Genomic DNA, 17,759 nt, shown 5'->3' with positions numbered 1-17,759 from the left:
AGTGTCATTCCAGTATGATATAAAGTCAGTTATCCAGCAATACCTAAGGCACCACAATTGTAGTAACCAGCAAAACATGTTTTGTTGGTTACTACTATTTTCATTTAATTTTGACTTTTAGTATGTTTAACAGATTTATGTCTTAATATCACTCAATACTTAAGAAACAATCAGAAATAAAGCGGAAGGGAATACTTTGTGTAAGAGAAATAAACTGTCTACAATGCAACTTACTTTATCATATTGACAGACAACCACATTATCTGTGTCAAATAGATCTGCAGACTCATCATCAGTAACATCATCATCAGAGTTCAGAGGTTCCTATATGAATTGAATTAGATTTAAAGTTGGCAAATTTTTGAATTAACACCTAAAATTCACTTAGAATGTAATATTCAACAGTCAGTCCAATTGTAAATGAAAGGCGTTAATATTTTTAAAAAAAGGATGTTAATATAACTCGTACAATTTACATCTTTACTTTCTCTTTCTTTTTTTTTTTTATTTAATAAAATTATTATGTGAACAATATTTTAAAGACCTTCATGAGAACACATTTTCCTCCCTATTAAAGCCTCTCATCATAACACAATGGCTCTGCTCTTTCCTCTGAGCAAGCAATTAGAACTATTAGTCTAATTATTCCTGAAATTCAAGAGCCTGACAGATAATGTAAGTGGTGGTGGTGCAATACCCTAAAAGAAGAAATGAATGAAATGCAACCTAAATTAGGGTTTTTCAGGGATCAAAATATGAGCACCTTTTATCATGTAGTTACCCCATTCTGCCATTAATACTTTAATGTGATTGCAGAGCTTTTAACAGATTAAACTAACCTCCAATGGAGCAACCTTTGAGCCCATTTGACTTCAAGTATACTGCATCATCATCATGAAATTCCTGATATATATATATATATATATATATATATATACAGGGTGTTCGGGATAAATTTGACATATTTATAATTAATTATATTTTTCCGTAAGTTACATGTATTAACACACACTTCTCTTCATTTAAAAGTTTGGACCCTTCTTCATTCATATACAAGATGTCAGAAAGGATGGATAGCTGGAACCCACCTGAATCATGGAAGAGAATAACTTGTATCATGATGATTCGTGCCCGCCATGAAAATAAGGATATTACGACTGCTGCCCAATTCTCCCTGAATACAGTAAAAACAATCAGGCATGAACTAGAGACTTGCAATGGTGACTACGAGGATGTAGCAAGAAGAAAGATCCCTAGCAGACGATCTGATTGCGTTCGTACAGCAGAATTCCTCGCAAATCTGCAGGAACAGGTGTTGAAGAACCCTGGCATTGGAATTCGAGCTTTGTTCGTGGAGTTGCTAACTGTAGTCAAGCCCTGGATAACAAGGGTAGCCAATGGTAGGCCGTATGTATGGCAGCAGGATTCGGCCCCTTGCCACACCTCTGGGAAAAGTCAAAAATGGTTGTCTGAAAATTTCTACGACTTCACCAGTCCAAATGTTTGGCCTCCAAACTCCCCAGACCTTAACCCCATGGATTATTTTGTATGGGGCGCAGTTGAAAAAGACACCAATCGCACTTCCAGTAATACAAAAGCCCAGTTAATGGATAAAATTAAAACAGTTTTTGCGGCCCTTCCCAGGGAGACTGTAGCATCAGCTTGTTCGAGGTTCCGAAGCAGAATTGAAGCTGTGATCGATGCTAATGGTGGTTATTTTGAGTAAATCTTGTTGATAGTATTGCAATTAACTCTGCCTGTAATGTTTTTTTGTCAATTCATTAAATTTAATAGATACAAAGAAGATTTTCTTTTTCCTTACGAAACTGTCAAATTTATCCCGAACACCCTGTATATATATATACAGGGTGTTCGGGATAAATTTGACATATTTATAATTAATTATATTTTTCCGTAAGTTACATGTATTAACACACACTTCTCTTCATTTAAAAGTTTGGACCCTTCTTCATTCATATACAAGATGTCAGAAAGGATGGATAGCTGGAACCCACCTGAATCATGGAAGAGAATAACTTGTATCATGATGATTCGTGCCCGCCATCAAAATAAGGATATTACGACTGCTGCCCAATGCTCCCTGAATACAGTAAAAACAATCAGGCATGAACTAGAGACTTGCAATGGTGACTACGAGGATGTAGCAAGAAGAAAGATCCCTAGCAGACGATCTGATTGCGTTCGTACAGCAGAATTCCTCGCAAATCTGCAGGAACAGGTGTTGAAGAACCCTGGCATTGGAATTCGGGCTTTGTTCGTGGAGTTGCTAACTGTAGTCAAGCCCTGGATAACAAGGGTAGCCAATGGTAGGCCGTATGTATGGCAGCAGGATTCGGCCCCTTGCCACACCTCTGGGAAAAGTCAAAAATGGTTGTCTGAAAATTTCTACGACTTCACCAGTCCAAATGTTTGGCCTCCAAACTCCCCAGACCTTAACCCCATGGATTATTTTGTATGGGGCGCAGTTGAAAAAGACACCAATCGCACTTCCAGTAATACAAAAGCCCAGTTAATGGATAAAATTAAAACAGTTTTTGCGGCCCTTCCCAGGGAGACTGTAGCATCAGCTTGTTCGAGGTTCCGAAGCAGAATTGAAGCTGTGATCGATGCTAATGGTGGTTATTTTGAGTAAATCTTGTTGATAGTATTGTAATTAACTCTGCCTGTAATGTTTTTTTGTCAATTCATTAAATTTAATAGATACAAAGAAGATTTTCTTTTTCCTTACGAAACTGTCAAATTTATCCCGAACACCCTGTATATATATATATATATATATATATATATATATCAGGAATTTGATGATGGATTTTTCAGGGATCAAAGGATTCTACAGGATATGATAGTACTACATGAAAAATTACATCATTACTTACTTCCTATCTACAATTTTCCTCCAAATCAGTCTGTTACCTGTCAAGACTCCAACATTATCAGATCTTATATTTCTATCTTCTAAAACACTTTTTACTATATCAATCCACGTATATCTTGTTCTTCTGAGTCGTTTTTCCTGCCAACCTGGTAGAGAACACTTGTTTTGCTAATCTTTCCTCTCCCATTCTGTTTAAGTGACCATACCACCTGAGATTAGCTCTGCTAAGGCATTCCTGGATGATAACAATGTCAAGTTCTTTCCTAATATCCTCGTTTTTAATATGATATTGCCATTGACGCCATCTGTTCATGCCCCTAATCTTTCTAAGAACTCTCATATCTGTGGTCTCTAGTCTTCGGTCAAGTGTTTTACTTCTGACACAGCTCTCAGATCCATAAGTTAAAATTGGCTTGAATACCATCTTATATGCAGCTAATTTAGTGTTTTGGCTAAATTTCTCTCTCATTCCATAAAAATTTATTCAGTTGGCTTCCTACCATACCAGCTTTTTTTATTCTATTGTCTATTTCCATATTTAATTTACCATCTTCACTAAAAATGCTTTACTTGTTCTATAGGTTCTCCATTCACAATGCTTCTGCCTATTTTCATTATCTTTGTCTTGTTATTGCTGACCTTATCTATCACAACAGTTATTCAATTTAGTCAGGGAATCTTGCAGACTTGTAGCGGATTTTTTAGAAGTATAACATCATCTGCATAAAGCAAGAAGCTGACATTAACATCTCCAATTTTGATATCAGGTTTAATACCACTTTCCTTCATAATGTAATCCATATAGATAATGAATAACAGAGGTGATAATGTACATCCTTCTCTGACACCAGATTTAACATTAAACCATCTACCTGTACTTCCTTCAATTCTAACTGCTGACTTACAACTCCAATAAAGACTAAGTATTGCTTGATATAATGCCCCATTGACACCATAAAACTGCAGCGTTTTGAATAGCTTCTCTCTTGGCACCTTGTCATATGCCCTTTCCAGATCAGCAAAATCTTACCAGGAATATTTAGTAGGAGAAATACCTCTGTAATTCTCACATTCAGTTTTATTTCCCTTTTTATATATGGGTACTATGAGAGCTCTACTCCAATCATCTGGAATTCGTCCCTCTGTCCAGGCCTTCTGAATTATGCAGTACAGCCACTGTAAGACTTTTATACCTCCATACTTGAGCATTTCTGGTCGCTCCTGCTGCCTTTCCACATTTCAAGCCTTTGATGGCTTTTTCTACTTCAAGTATGGATATGTATTCCTGACTGCATGCCTGGTCAGTGTTTTTTACCACTGTGATGGCATCACTGCTCGTTTCATTTAGCTATTTTTTGAAGTAGTTACTCCATACTTCAAGGATATCTTTTTCTCCTGTTTTAATGTCACCTTTCTCATCTCTAATTCCTTTTACACCACTCTTTCCTCCATTTCTGAGCTTCTTCAACAACCTCCAGAATATCTTGCCACCTTCTTGATATTTATTTTCATGTTCTTACCAAAGTCCTCCTATGACTTTTGTTTAGCTAGTTTTATACAGTGTTTAGCTTTCTTACATTTGTCTCTGTATTCTCTAAGAGCACAAGCTGACTTATTTGACAGGAACTTTTGATATGCTTTCTTTTTTTCTTTCACTGTCTCTTTAACTTGTTGCTTTATAATTTATTTAGTTTGTTCACAAAGGTAAAAATAAATTTTGCATGTGTGAAAATAAAATAAACAAATCATATATTTTGAAACATGAAAGATTAGTCTTGGCAACCAATTTCTTCACTAATGGCAAATTTACCAATATTTATTTTTCATATCTGTGCAATGAAATAATTTTTTTTTCATTTCAGTGACAATATTATCTTCATGACTAAGCTATTTGTATATAGAAGCTGATGACTACACATCAATTGCCATTTCCATAATGTAAAGCACATGTCCTTTTGGGCATGTATAATGCTATACATTATGAGAAGGTTACTATCCAGATCGGTTTCAACCTTTATTGAGTTCTTATCAGCAGGAGCTAGACGACCTAGAAGGGATACCAAGCTAAAATTAATGTAGAAATCATATACAGTAATTCTTGTTATATGTGAATTTGTTATCCATGTTTTTATATATACACAGTATCGTTTTGGTACATAAGCACTATCACTGTTTTCTATCCAAGGTGTAAAAACTTCCACGCATGTGCCTTGTTTCCTGCTCCATCTGCTCTGTTTAGTGTCCATTTTTATCTTACTGCCTTATTGGTCCATGCAGTATTGTCTTTATCTGTAAATAATTTCTGTACCCTTTGAGCAAGATACCTGGCAAGAGAAACACAAAGAAAACTAATAATGAATAAAGACCAGTTTGATGGAGGTGAACGTAGCATTGACATTCAAAGGGGTACAGGACTGAGTGATTGTACAGTGATAATAGCTGATACAATTTGTAAGAGTACTCATCTATGAATCTCAGCATGACCAGAATGACCAAATCTCAATGTCATGAAATGAGAAAATTGGAAGGATGCTGGCTATGTGGATCAAGCATCAGAACCAGCATCAGGACATTTCACCGCCTGGGGGAGTCATATGAGAGAAGGTGAAAGATTTGCATGGAGATCTGATGAAAGATGAAAAGCAATCAACACCTTTTACTGCAAGTTGTGGCTGGTTTGGCCGCTTTAAGAGTTGCTATACGTTCCAATCACAACATAACTGGTGAGGCTGCAGCTGCAGATCACATTGCTACTGAAGAATTTCATGAATCTCCCTTCAAAGAAAATTATAGGAGATTACACACTGATAGACTATAATCAGAAGTTGAAAACTGCAAGTTAGGTTTCCATTGAGAAGTTGCCTTCTCAATTGAAAAAGTAGCCTTCCATCTGCTATGAGTTTCAACTTTAGCATGCTAGCTAAAAATGTGATTAAGATGTAGTTATAATATATTAATCATGAAAATAAAGAACTACTTTAATAGTTATTTGTTTTATACATACTGAATATTTCATTTACTATTATTATTATCCTTAATATGTATGAAAAATAAGTGCATTTTTGATTAAATAAATTTTGAAAGATCAGAATTCTGCTCGTTTGGGAAAGCAACTTCTATCATCCCACATTATAAGCCTCCCGTTACGTGTTTGACACAAGTGGCGATTCTCAAGAATGCAACTCCTGCATATAATAAGTCACCTGTACTTCCAAGCAGTGTACATGAAATTGATGTAAATAGAATGGTGTGAACCTTGTGTTCTAACAGACTATTTCTCTAGTCCCTAGGTTAGTTATAGCAAGTTTCTATTGTAAAATGGATAAAGGAGTACAAGTTTTTTTGCAGTGCACCACTGTCAAAGGCTAAGCAAAAGTGATTTTTTACTGCTTCCGAAAGAGGAAATTTGCAAAGTCATGTAAACAACGAGAATGGACCCCCCCCCCACCTTTGGTTTTAACCAAACAATATAGATATAATACAATTAAAAAAAAATGCAAAGAGGATTGTTTCACTAAATGTTATATGGGCATTTCTGAAAAGAGACACTAGTTTTAACTGGGAGAAAATACATGATACATCAGTGTTTAAGATTATTAATTTTCAGCAAGCTTGAAAGAATATGAAATCTCTAATGAAAGCTTTGAAATCACTATTGAACAAAGTTTTAAGCACATGTCTGCAATAAGTAGACTACTTCACAGATCTGAAGAAACTGGGACACTGTTTGATAACAAGCATAATTAATGTAAGGATGCAATCTGCACTGATAGATACAAATGTCTTAAAAATGTATGACATCTTCAAATCAGCAATAAAAAGACAATATGAAAGGCAGCAGGAACATGGAAAACATGTGCATCATCTTGAATGAACCTATATAAGTAAAACATTCCAACTATTAATTTTTAGCAAAGAAAATATAGAAATAGATAACAAAATGCACAAAAATGGGATGGTTGGAGAGGTACTGAATAAATTTTTATGCAAGAGAGCAATTAGTTAAAACGCTCAATTACTTATATACAAGTTAGTGTTCAATCTGGTTTGCATCTCCTACTGTTCTGAGAAAAAGGAAGGTAATTTAGATGGAATCAATGAGAGAAAATGAAGATTATTAGGAAGGAACTTGATGTTAGCATTCAGGAATGCGAGTAGAGCAAATCTAAGGTGGTGTTGGTTACTTAGATAATGGGAGAGATTAGCAAAATTGGTATCGGATGCTAGTTCCTAGCATCAAATACCGAAGAAACTAAGAAAAAAAAAATTCAGAATAATATGGAGTAAAATTGTCAATAGGAAGTTAGCAAAGTAATAATACGTAGTACTATCATAGTATCTCATACACACTTGAGGAATACATATCAGGAATTTGATGATGGCAACAACTGTGCACACAGTGGAATAATTTTTCTTGACTTTCGATTCTCCTAAGTTTGCCATGTTAACCATATGATGGTTTCATAAAGAGGTGCTTAAACGTCAAAGCTGTATAACTGAGAGGAGACCTCCACATAGCCTTTAAAGGAATGCGGAAAACCGACCAGGGCTTCTGACCAAATGTCGAATCCTCACCTTCTCGTGGTGTACCCTGTTGGGTATCCACCTGACCAAATTGTATTCTTATTGGCTTAAACCAATATAGAATATGATGGTACAACATGACAAAATTTCATGCTGCTGGGGTGTCGCCTGGTTAAACAGGGCCCCTGTTGTTTTTGCCAGGGAACCAGGGCGAACAGCGAAAAGTCAGCTACTGGAACAAATCTGAAAGCACACCCCAACTCAACATCACGAGTTAAAGATCAGTACTATCAACATAAGAAGCCTGAATGGCAAAGAAATGGAGCTAGCTGAGGAATTGGATAAGTACCAGATCGACATAATAGGGGTGACCGAAACAAAAAAGACAAAAACTGGTGAGATCTTTCTGAGCAATAAATACAAAATGTTATTTAAATTAAGGGGATATTAAATCCCACATTGTTTTAAAACCGAATAAGAAACTCAAAGATCGGAATCAAGAGTTTCATGCCGAATATAGTAATTATAAAAGTATCGGTGACTAGAAGCGTAAGCTAAAGCACGTAGTTCAAGTACGTAGTACAAACTAGGGCAACTCATAGCAAAGGTGGGTAAAGCTCTGATCGCTATTCTTAGTATTTCCCATAATGTAAAACACATCTCCTAGGAGATACATGATGTTATACATTATGGTGGGAGGTCATTACCCAGACCGCTTTCGATCTTTATTGAGATCTCATCAGTGAGTAGCTAGACCAAGTATAATACTAAGGGTATAGCGAAAAGAATTTATATACTCTGCTATACAAGTTGTCAAAAAGGTGCACCCATAAATTATTTAAAATAAAGAGCCAATAGGCTTCATTTTGGTGATGTAAACATTATTTAAATTAAGGGGATATTAAATCCCACATTGTTTTAAAACCGAATAAAAAACTCAAAGATCGGAATCAAAGGCAAATATAGTAACTATAAAAGTATCGGCAACTACTAGCGTAAGCTAAAGCAGGTAATACAAACTAGGGTAACTCGTAGCAAAGGTGGGTAAAACTCTGATCGCTATTCTTAGTATTTCACATAATGTAAATCACATCTCATAGGAGATATATGATGTTATACATTATGGTGAGAGGTCACTACCCAGACCGGTTTCGATCTTTTTGCTACGAGTTGCCCTAGTTTGAACTACGTGCTTTAGCTTACGCTAGTAGTTGCCGATACTTTTATAGTTACTATATTCGCCATGAAACTCTTTGATTCCGATCTTTGAGTTTCTTATTCGGTTTTAAAACAATGTGGGATTTAATGTTTACATCGCCGAAATGAAGCCTATTAGCTCTTTATTTTAAATAATTTATGGGTGCACCTTTTTGACAACTTATATAGCAGAGTATATAAATTCTTTTCACTATACCCTTAGTATCATACTTGGTCTAGCTACTCCCTGATGAGATCTCAATAAAGATTGAAACCGGTCTGGGTAATGACCTCCCGCCATAATGTATAACATCATATATATCCTAGGAGATGTGTTTTACATTATGGGAAATACTAAGAATAGGGATCAGAGCTTTACCCATCTTTGCTAGGAGTTGCCCTAGTTTGTACTACATACTTGAACGAAGTGCTTTAGCTTACGCTACTAGTCACCAATACTTTTATAGTTACTATATTTGGCATGAAACTCTTTGATTCCGATCTTTGAGTTTCTTATTCGGTTTTAAAACAATGTGGGATTTAATATCTCCTTAATTTAAATAATGTTTACATTGCCGAAATGAAGCCTATTGGCTCTTTCTTTTAAACAAATGTTATATTCAGGTGATGACAATCAAGGAAAAGAAGGAGTAGCCATAGTATTCAACACAAAATACGAGGCTCATCTTATTTTGTGTTGAATACTATGGCTACTCCTTCTTTTCCTTGATTGTCATAGTAGCCATAGTATTCAACACAAAATACGAGGCTCATCTTCTTGAATGGCAAGCAGTGTCAAGTAGAGTGATGTGGGCAAATATCAGAATGGGGAACTGGACAATGAGACTTATTTGTGCTTATGGTCCCACAGAAGGTTCTCCTAAGGTAAAAGTGGAGGAATTTTTTGAGGCTCTAGAGAACGCTACTGACACAATGAAAAAGGAAAAGTTGGTCCTTGTTGGGGATCTAAATAGCAGAGTAGGAAGTGATTGTCAGACATACAAAAATATTCTGGGAAAATTTGGAGAAAAGAGCAAAGCTAATAATAATGGCAAATATCTGTTGGATTTCTGCTCAGGACATGGACTGGTTATTACTAACACCATGTTCCAACATAAAAATGTGCACAAATTCACATGGAGAGAAGAGGCAAGGAATAAGAAAAGTCTCATTGACTATGTTATTGTTGATAGTGATGTTTTCTCCCTGGTGCATGATACAAGAGTATACAGAGGATTTGAAATTGGAAGCGATCACTATTTAGTCTTGAGTAGGATAAAATTGAATTTCATATTGAAAAGAATGACATGTAAGAAAGTTTTAAAGCGAATAAAAGTTGAGCAGCTCTCAGAGGTGAACTGTAGACTAACATACACAAAGATTTTTGAAGAAAAAATGAAAGAGTTTGAGAACAGGAACCAAACCTTGGAGATTCAATGGCAAACCTTGAAGAAAACCCTGATTGATTCAGCCAAAGAGGCATGTGGTGAGGTTGTCTGCAAGGATAGAAAAATCAGAACTCCATGGTGGACACATGAAGTTAAAGAGGCAGTGAAGGAAAAGAAGAAAGCATATCAAATGTTCCTGGCAAACAAGTCAGCTTGTGCTCTTAGAGATACAGAGACAAATGTAAGAAAGCTAAACACTGTGTAAAACTAGCTAAACAAAAGTCATGGGAGGACTTTGGCAAGAACATAGAAAATAAATATCAAAAGGTGGTAAGATATTCTGGAGGTTGTTGAAGAAGCTTAGAAATGGAGGAAAGAATGTTGTAAAAGGAGTTAGAGATGATAAAGGTGACATGAAAACAGGAGAAAAAGATATCCTTAAAGTATGGAGTAATTACTTCATTTTCACTATATAATTTAAGGAAATTACAACGTACTAGGACATACATTAAAATAAATTTTAATATATTTCAATATTTCGGCAACGTCACGTTGCCATTTTCAAGAACTTAAGAACAAGACACGTGCACGCAGGCACAACAAAACAGTAAATGAGGAAGAAGTCTGAGGCTATTATTTCTCCTTTGCCATAGAATACGGTGGAAGAAAGCCAGGATAATACACCGTACAAATACAGATATGAAAGGCTTTTCATGGAATCAACTTCAGCCCTAAGAAACGATCCAAACCTCAACAAATTTGGCTGCATGAGACTTCCTCAAATTTGGGAAACCTACATCAGAAGACCTTCAGCCCAATTGCCTAAGAATACCAACATTGCCCGCTCGAGGGCACCACCAGGACTTTAGGAGAAATAATAGTTTCAGACTTCTTCCTCATTTACTGTTTCGTTGTGCCTGTGTGCACGTGTCTTGCTGTTAAGTTCTTGAAAATGGCATCCTGACGTTGCCGAAATATTGAAATATATTAAAATTTATTTTAATGTATATCTTAGTACGTTGTAATTTCCTTAAATTATATAGTGAAAATGCATAACCAACGTCTAAGCCTTTCCACGAGAAGTAATTACTTAAAAAAATTGCTAAATGAAACAAGCAGTGACAGCACAGTGGTAAAAACCACTCAATAAGCATGCAGTCAGGAATACATATCCATACTTGAAGTAGAAAAAGCCATCAAAGGCTTGAAATGTGAAAAGGCAGCAGGAGTAGATAATATTCGACCAGAAATGCTGAAGTATGGTAGTATAAAAGTCTTACAGTGGCTGCACTGCATAGTTCAGAAGGCCTGGACAGAGGGACAAATTCCTGATGATTGGAGTAGAGCTCTAACAGTACCCATTTATAAAAAAGGGAAATAAAACTGAATGTGAGAATTACAGAGGTATTTCCCTACTGAGTGTTCTGGGCAAGATTTATGCCAGTATACTTGAGAAACGGTTGAGAAGAATTGTGGAAGAAAAGCTTGGTGAAGAACAAGCTGGATTCAGGCCAAATAGAGGCTGTCAAGATCAGATATTCACTTTACGACAATTAGTTGAGAAAGAATGGGAATATAACAAAGATCTGTATTTAAGTTTTGTCGATCTGGAAAAGGCATACGAGAAGGTTCCAAGAGAGAAGCTATTCAATATGCTACATTTATATGGTGTCAATAGGGCATTATATCAAGCAATACTTAATCTTTATTTGAGTTGTAAGTCAGCAGTTAGAATTGAAGGAAGTACAGGAAGATGGTTTAATGTTAAATCTGGTGTGAAACAAGGATGTACATTATCCCCTCTGTTATTCATTATCTATATGGATCACATTATGAAGGAAAGTGGTATTAAACATGATATCAGAATTGGAGTTGTTAATGTCAGCTCTTTGCTTTATGCGGACGATGTTATACTTCTAAATAAATCTGCTATAAGTTTGCAAGATTCCCTGACTAAATTGAATAATTGTTGTGATAGATATGGTATGAAGATCAGTAATAAAAAGACAAAGACAATGAAAATAGGTAGAATCATTGAAAATGTCAACTGTGTTTTGAATGGGAACCTGTGGAACAAGTAAAACATTTCAGCTACTTAGGCACAATTTTTAGTGAAGATGGTAAATTAAATATGGAAAAAGACAACAGAATCAACAAAGCTGGTATTGTAGGAAGTCAACTGAATAAATTCATATGGAATAAGAAAGAAATTAGTCGGAAAACACTAAATTAGCTGTATACAAGTGTTCAAACCAGTTTTAACTTATGGATCTGAGAGCTGGGTCAGAAGTAAAACACTTGACCAAAGGCTAGAGACCACAGATATGAGTATCCTGAGAAAGATTAGAGGCATGAACAGATGGCATCAATGGCAATATCATATTAAAAACGAGGATATTAGGAAAGAACTTGACATTGTCAGCATCCAGGAACGTGTCAGCAGAACTAATCTCAGGTGGTATGGTCACTTGAACAGAATGGGCAAGGAAAGATCAGCAAAACAAGTGTTCTCTGCCAGGTTGGCAGGAAAACGACCTAGAGGAAGACCAAGATATAGGTGGATTGATAAGGTACAAAATGCCTTAAATGATAGAAATATAAGATCTGATAATGATGTTGGTCTTGACAAGTAACAGACTGATTTGGAGGAAAATTGTAGATAGGAAGTTAGTAATGAGGTAAATTTTTCATGAAGTACTATCATATCCTGTACACCCCTTGAGGGTACATGTCAGGAATTTGATGATGATGATGATGGTTTCATAAATATGATGATGTAGAAAAATCACATGACTGAACAATTTGCACTTCTGTCAGTTTATTACTATAACTCCTTGTACTGTCAAATAGCATCCAGTAAATATGTGCAACAATTGTTTTCTTTCTTATTATCTTACTATAATGATGCTAAGATCTTAAAAACTATAATCATCCAATTCATGAATTTTACTATCATGGTTATTTTCTACTTTTTCATGTTGCATCAGAACTATCAACTTTTAGTGTTTCAGTGCTTAGACATTTTCACAAACTGGTTAAATGCATTGAAATATTGATGCTGAATGAAAAAGACACACATCTGGATGTTATAATTAATTAAATTTATTTAGCTATTAAATTATTAAGCAAATATTTAGCCAACAGGCATCTTCACTGACAAAGAAATACAATAAGCACATACATGCAAGCACACTTGCTATACTGACATGCAAGTATTGCAGGAAGGCCAGACTGATTGTACAAAGCAGACTCCTGAAGTCCTAACTGGCATCCTCTATGGGTGTGGTGATGGAATCTTGCTGAAGTTCTCAAAAATGATGGCATCTCAGAATTTAGAAATTTGAAGCACCTGAATTATCAAAAATTGGGGGAGACCATTTTGAAATCTTCAGCAACATTTCATCACCGAACCCACATAGGGTGCCAGTTAGGATGGTAAGAGTCCACTTTTTACAATCAGTTAGTGTGCCAGCATGCACTTGCTAAGCGTATTTGTGCCAACAAAGATGCCTTGTTAAAAAAAAGGCAAAATATTGCCTTAATTTAATAGATAAATAAATTTAGTTAATTATTATCTTCAGATATATGTTTTCTCCACTAAACATCAACATGAATAATAATTGAAGTCTAAGCATCAATGACAGGCTAAATAATTTATTATTCCTTCCAGATGACTGGGCCAAAACCAGTATGGTGACCTGGAAGGCTCATAGCAGGGTAATATCACAATCCTGTGTCAGAAGAATATAGGGTCAATTTATGTGCCAAAAATCAATCAACAGTGAACAACTTAGATTTATAAACAAGCACCTGAATGAAAATAAACACAGTAAATAATCTCATAATTTCAAAAAACTGTATGATAAAACTTTTCATTAGTAATCCTGTTTTTCTCTCTTTAATGTGTCCTGTGTATACTACTTACCCATTCAGGTAATTTCAGAAATTTCATCAGGATAACATCTTTAGTTGTTAACTTACCCTCTAAAATGAAAATTCAAAATTTGAAAAAATTGTAGGAATTTTTAATATAATTATTCAGTAGTAACTTTGTGAGACTTCATAGCTCAGTTGGCATAGATGAAGCCCTTTGGTCAGAAAGACATCGTTCATTCCTGTCCATGATGTGAGGAACCTTTATTTAGTCTCTTTTGACTAAAGGTGAGTTAACTGGTCTCATACAGAGGTGGGAGTTTTTTCTCCCGGTAACTCGGATTTTTCATCCCTCAAAACAGGCAAACCAGTCCCGTGAACACACACGGCTACAGTCAAATACTTATGCCAAGGATGGCAATGGGAAACCACCTTGCTTTATAACCATCTCCCTAGTAATTAGCTGCTATCCTCTCAAAGAGAGGAGGCCACAGGATTAGGATTACGATTAGTAACTTTGTATATACATAACAATTGGTAAGAACTCAAAATTATAACATTCAAGGGTTAATAGACAAATACAGTGATATATGTTATTTAATTTGGTAAATAAATGCAACTATTCAGAAACACGTGTATTTCACTGCATAATTAACTTAAAACAAGGTTCACATCCTGCAATGTATCTTTGAATGGCATAAAGATCAGGATATGATAATTATAAGAAAATATGACTAATTCAGTGAACATAGTTCTCTACAAGTTATATTACTACAAATGGTCAACTCTTACTATAGCAAAGACTATTATAAGGATTTTATTTTTTTTTTTTTTACCACATGAAAAGTAGCCAGTCTCATACAGAGCTGACAGGGTATTTTCCTGCCGTAAACTTGGGTTTTTCATCCTGCAAACAGAAAAGCTAGAAAAACATAGTTAAGAGGTATAATATACTGGCCTCACAGTCATAGCTCTTTGGGCTATTTGATTCAGGTTGACTCTTGAGCATGTTTAATGGTAACATTAAAATAATAGAAAAAAAAACATTTTTTTTACCTCTTCTTCTCCAACATAGTTTTCTTCATCATTCTGCTCCTCTTCATTGTCATCTCTTTCTTCTTCATCTTGATATTCATCTTCATCCTCTTCATCACTTGTGTCATTTGTGCCATCTAGCTGATGAATTCCAGTTGTCTTTTGAAATACCAATAGAAGCTAAATTAGATACTACTCTTCATAATAACAACGTTATGAAAACAATTTTACTTACTACTGAGTAAGTAAAATTGTTTGTTCAGTAAAAAAGTAAACTTATTTGTTGTTCAGTATATATACATTTACTAATTACAATGTGTGTGTGCCATACCAGAATAAGATGCATCAAATTCCTTTCACTTTTATTCTTGTAAACTAAGCAAAAAACATTATTTCAAGATTTAAAACTTAACACACATTATTTATTCATTTTTCAATATATTATATTTTTTTTTAAAAAAAATTATTCACTGATTCCCTAACTAAGTAAATATTGTTAATAAACACTTCTGAAGTCTACCAATAGTGATATCCTTTGATCAGAAAAACCTGGATTTAATTTGCACCAAAGTTCCTTTTATAATAAAGGTTTCATCTATAAAACACTTTTCAACATGTTAAATTATCCAGATTCACATGGCAGAATCTGATTTTAAATTCCAAAACATCAGGTTTTCCAGCTCCCACTGCCTAACAGATAAAGAAATAAAAGAATACTCACAATGATAGACAGGTTACTGAGAGAGGATTAACTGTCCTGTTAATACCATAATTAGGTTTATAAATCAAGTTATTAGCTTTATCAGGTCACTAGCTTAATACAAAAAGACAAATGGGATATAAATGTGCTTGTTACATTATAATAAGGTTAGTACCTATAAAAACTGGCCAATATTTTTTTTGTAATGGACAAGATTACTATCATATATACTTGACTTCCCCATGTGGTGGCTGGGGAATAAGAATAGTCCCACTGGATCTCACGGATGTCATACAAGACAACTAAAATGGGTACCCAGTGCCTGGGGTATAGCTGGGTCACCCTGTCTCTGGGGGGGGGGGGGGGTCATAAATATGGAGGCCTGGTCCTCCAGGTTGGGAGTTGGGCTGACGAACCCACCCTGAAAAACAAAAACAACTTGTCACGAAATCTAAAGAAATAACTACTGGATGGACTAAATGGCAACAAAATGGCAAATGTCTTAAGGATTTGAAAATTGGATCATGGAACATACTTTCTCTTTACCGATCTGGAGTTTTAAAAATGCTGCTGGAGCAACTGGATAAATACAGGATATTTGTTATGGCTATACAAGAAATGAGATGGACAGGAGAGGGGATTATGGAAAAGAAAAATCATGTTCTTTTTTTTATAGCTGCCAAAAGAAAGATCGCATGTTTGGAACAGGTTTCATTGTAAACAAGAGGATAAAACATCTTATCATGAACGTCAAAGTAAACTCACCTCGAATGTGTAGGTTATGAATTAAAGGACAGTTTTTTTAACTAGTTTTATCTGTATATATGCTCCAACTGAAGAAAATAATGATGCAGAAAAAGAGTTGTCTTATAATGAATTAGATAAGATCTATGGGAAATGTCCAAAGAGGTATGTAAAAATTATTATAGGTGATTTAAATACCAAGATAGGCAAAGGGGGATACATACAGGCCAACCATTGAGAAATATAGTTTATATAATGAGACTAGACTGATCAACTTTGCTTCTTCAAAAAATATGGTTATCGGTAGTACAATGTTTAATCATAAAGATATTCATAAAATGACTGGAAATCTCCTGATGGAGACACCTTTAATCAAATTGATCATCTTTTAATAGATGCAAGACACTATCCAATTTGATGGATGTTAGAACCTACAGAGGAGCAAATATTGATTCTGATCACTGTTTGATTATATCAAAGATTTGAAGCAAAATCTCTAATGTAAGAAAGACATATAGGCCCCATGTTAGAAAGTTTAATAAGGAAAGATTGGAGGAATTAGAAGTTAAAGGCAAATATGGTGAGAGAATCAGTGAAAACCTGTCTGGTCTAATCATTAGTGAGAGTGTTAATGAAGCTTGGGATGTTCTTAGGGATGTCATAGTGAACAACAGCAGACACAGTATTAGGAAATGTCAGTAGAGTTAAGTATAACCAATGGTTTGATGCAGAATGTGAACGTGTGACTGTATTAAAAAATGAGGCACATAAACAAATGCAGCAGAGGAACCACACTAATAAAGCTGTGAAGGAATATCGTTTGACTAGAAAAGAAGAAAAAAGAAATACTATGAGGATGAACTTAAGGAATTGGCACATCTCAGAAGTATGAATGAAAACAGATCTTTCTATCAAAAGTTAAATAGTAGTCAGAAAGATTTCCAGCCTAGAACAACATTATGTAGGGATAAGGAGGGTATAATTTTGAGTGAAATTCTTTTAGTCTCCTACTAACAGAATAAAGAAAAAAAAACTGAGAAATTACTTAAGTCCGTCACTTCTTGGCCATCAGATACTGTTAAAAAAACTTATACCCCATTATGCCCATTCTCCCAGAATATGTGGTGTTCCTAAAGTACACAAACAAAACGTTCCGCTTTGGCCGATAGTTGAAGGAATAGACAGCCCTAATTACCACCTAGCCAAGAAATTAGCGTCAACACTCAAGGAGTTGGTAGGTCATTCTCCTATATATATAAGGAACATACAACACTTTATAAACAAAATTAAAAACATAACACTTGGCAAAGATGATTTATTAGTTAGTTTTGACGTTTCTGCCCTTTTCACAAATGTCCCAATCAGTGACACAATTCTTCTCCTACGGAACAATTTCCGCCCA

At 35.1% G+C, this 17,759-nt stretch overlaps 1 protein-coding gene across 1 annotated transcript in view; it reads right to left on the bottom strand.

Annotated features, from left to right (window-relative positions):
* The window catches only part of LOC150097389 (transcription initiation factor IIA subunit 1-like), a 158,183-nt gene that overhangs the window by 2,111 nt on the left and 138,313 nt on the right, over positions 1-17,759 (bottom strand). The window contains exons 8-9 of the mRNA XM_090407218.1: positions 14,935-15,072; positions 235-324 (exon numbers count right to left, since the gene is read on the bottom strand). Coding sequence (XP_090263344.1) covers positions 235-324; positions 14,935-15,072 — 228 coding nt within the window. The remainder of the gene's footprint in view (positions 1-234; positions 325-14,934; positions 15,073-17,759) is intronic.

The sequence above is a fragment of the Typopeltis vanoorti genome, chromosome 17, assembly GCF_054136105.1.
Source record: "Typopeltis vanoorti isolate ZY-2024b chromosome 17, IOZ_Tvanoo_1.0, whole genome shotgun sequence".
Classification (NCBI taxonomy): domain Eukaryota; kingdom Metazoa; phylum Arthropoda; class Arachnida; order Uropygi; family Thelyphonidae; genus Typopeltis; species Typopeltis vanoorti.
Note: the sequence above shows the minus strand (reverse complement) of the source record. Positions and strands in the feature narration are given on the sequence as shown.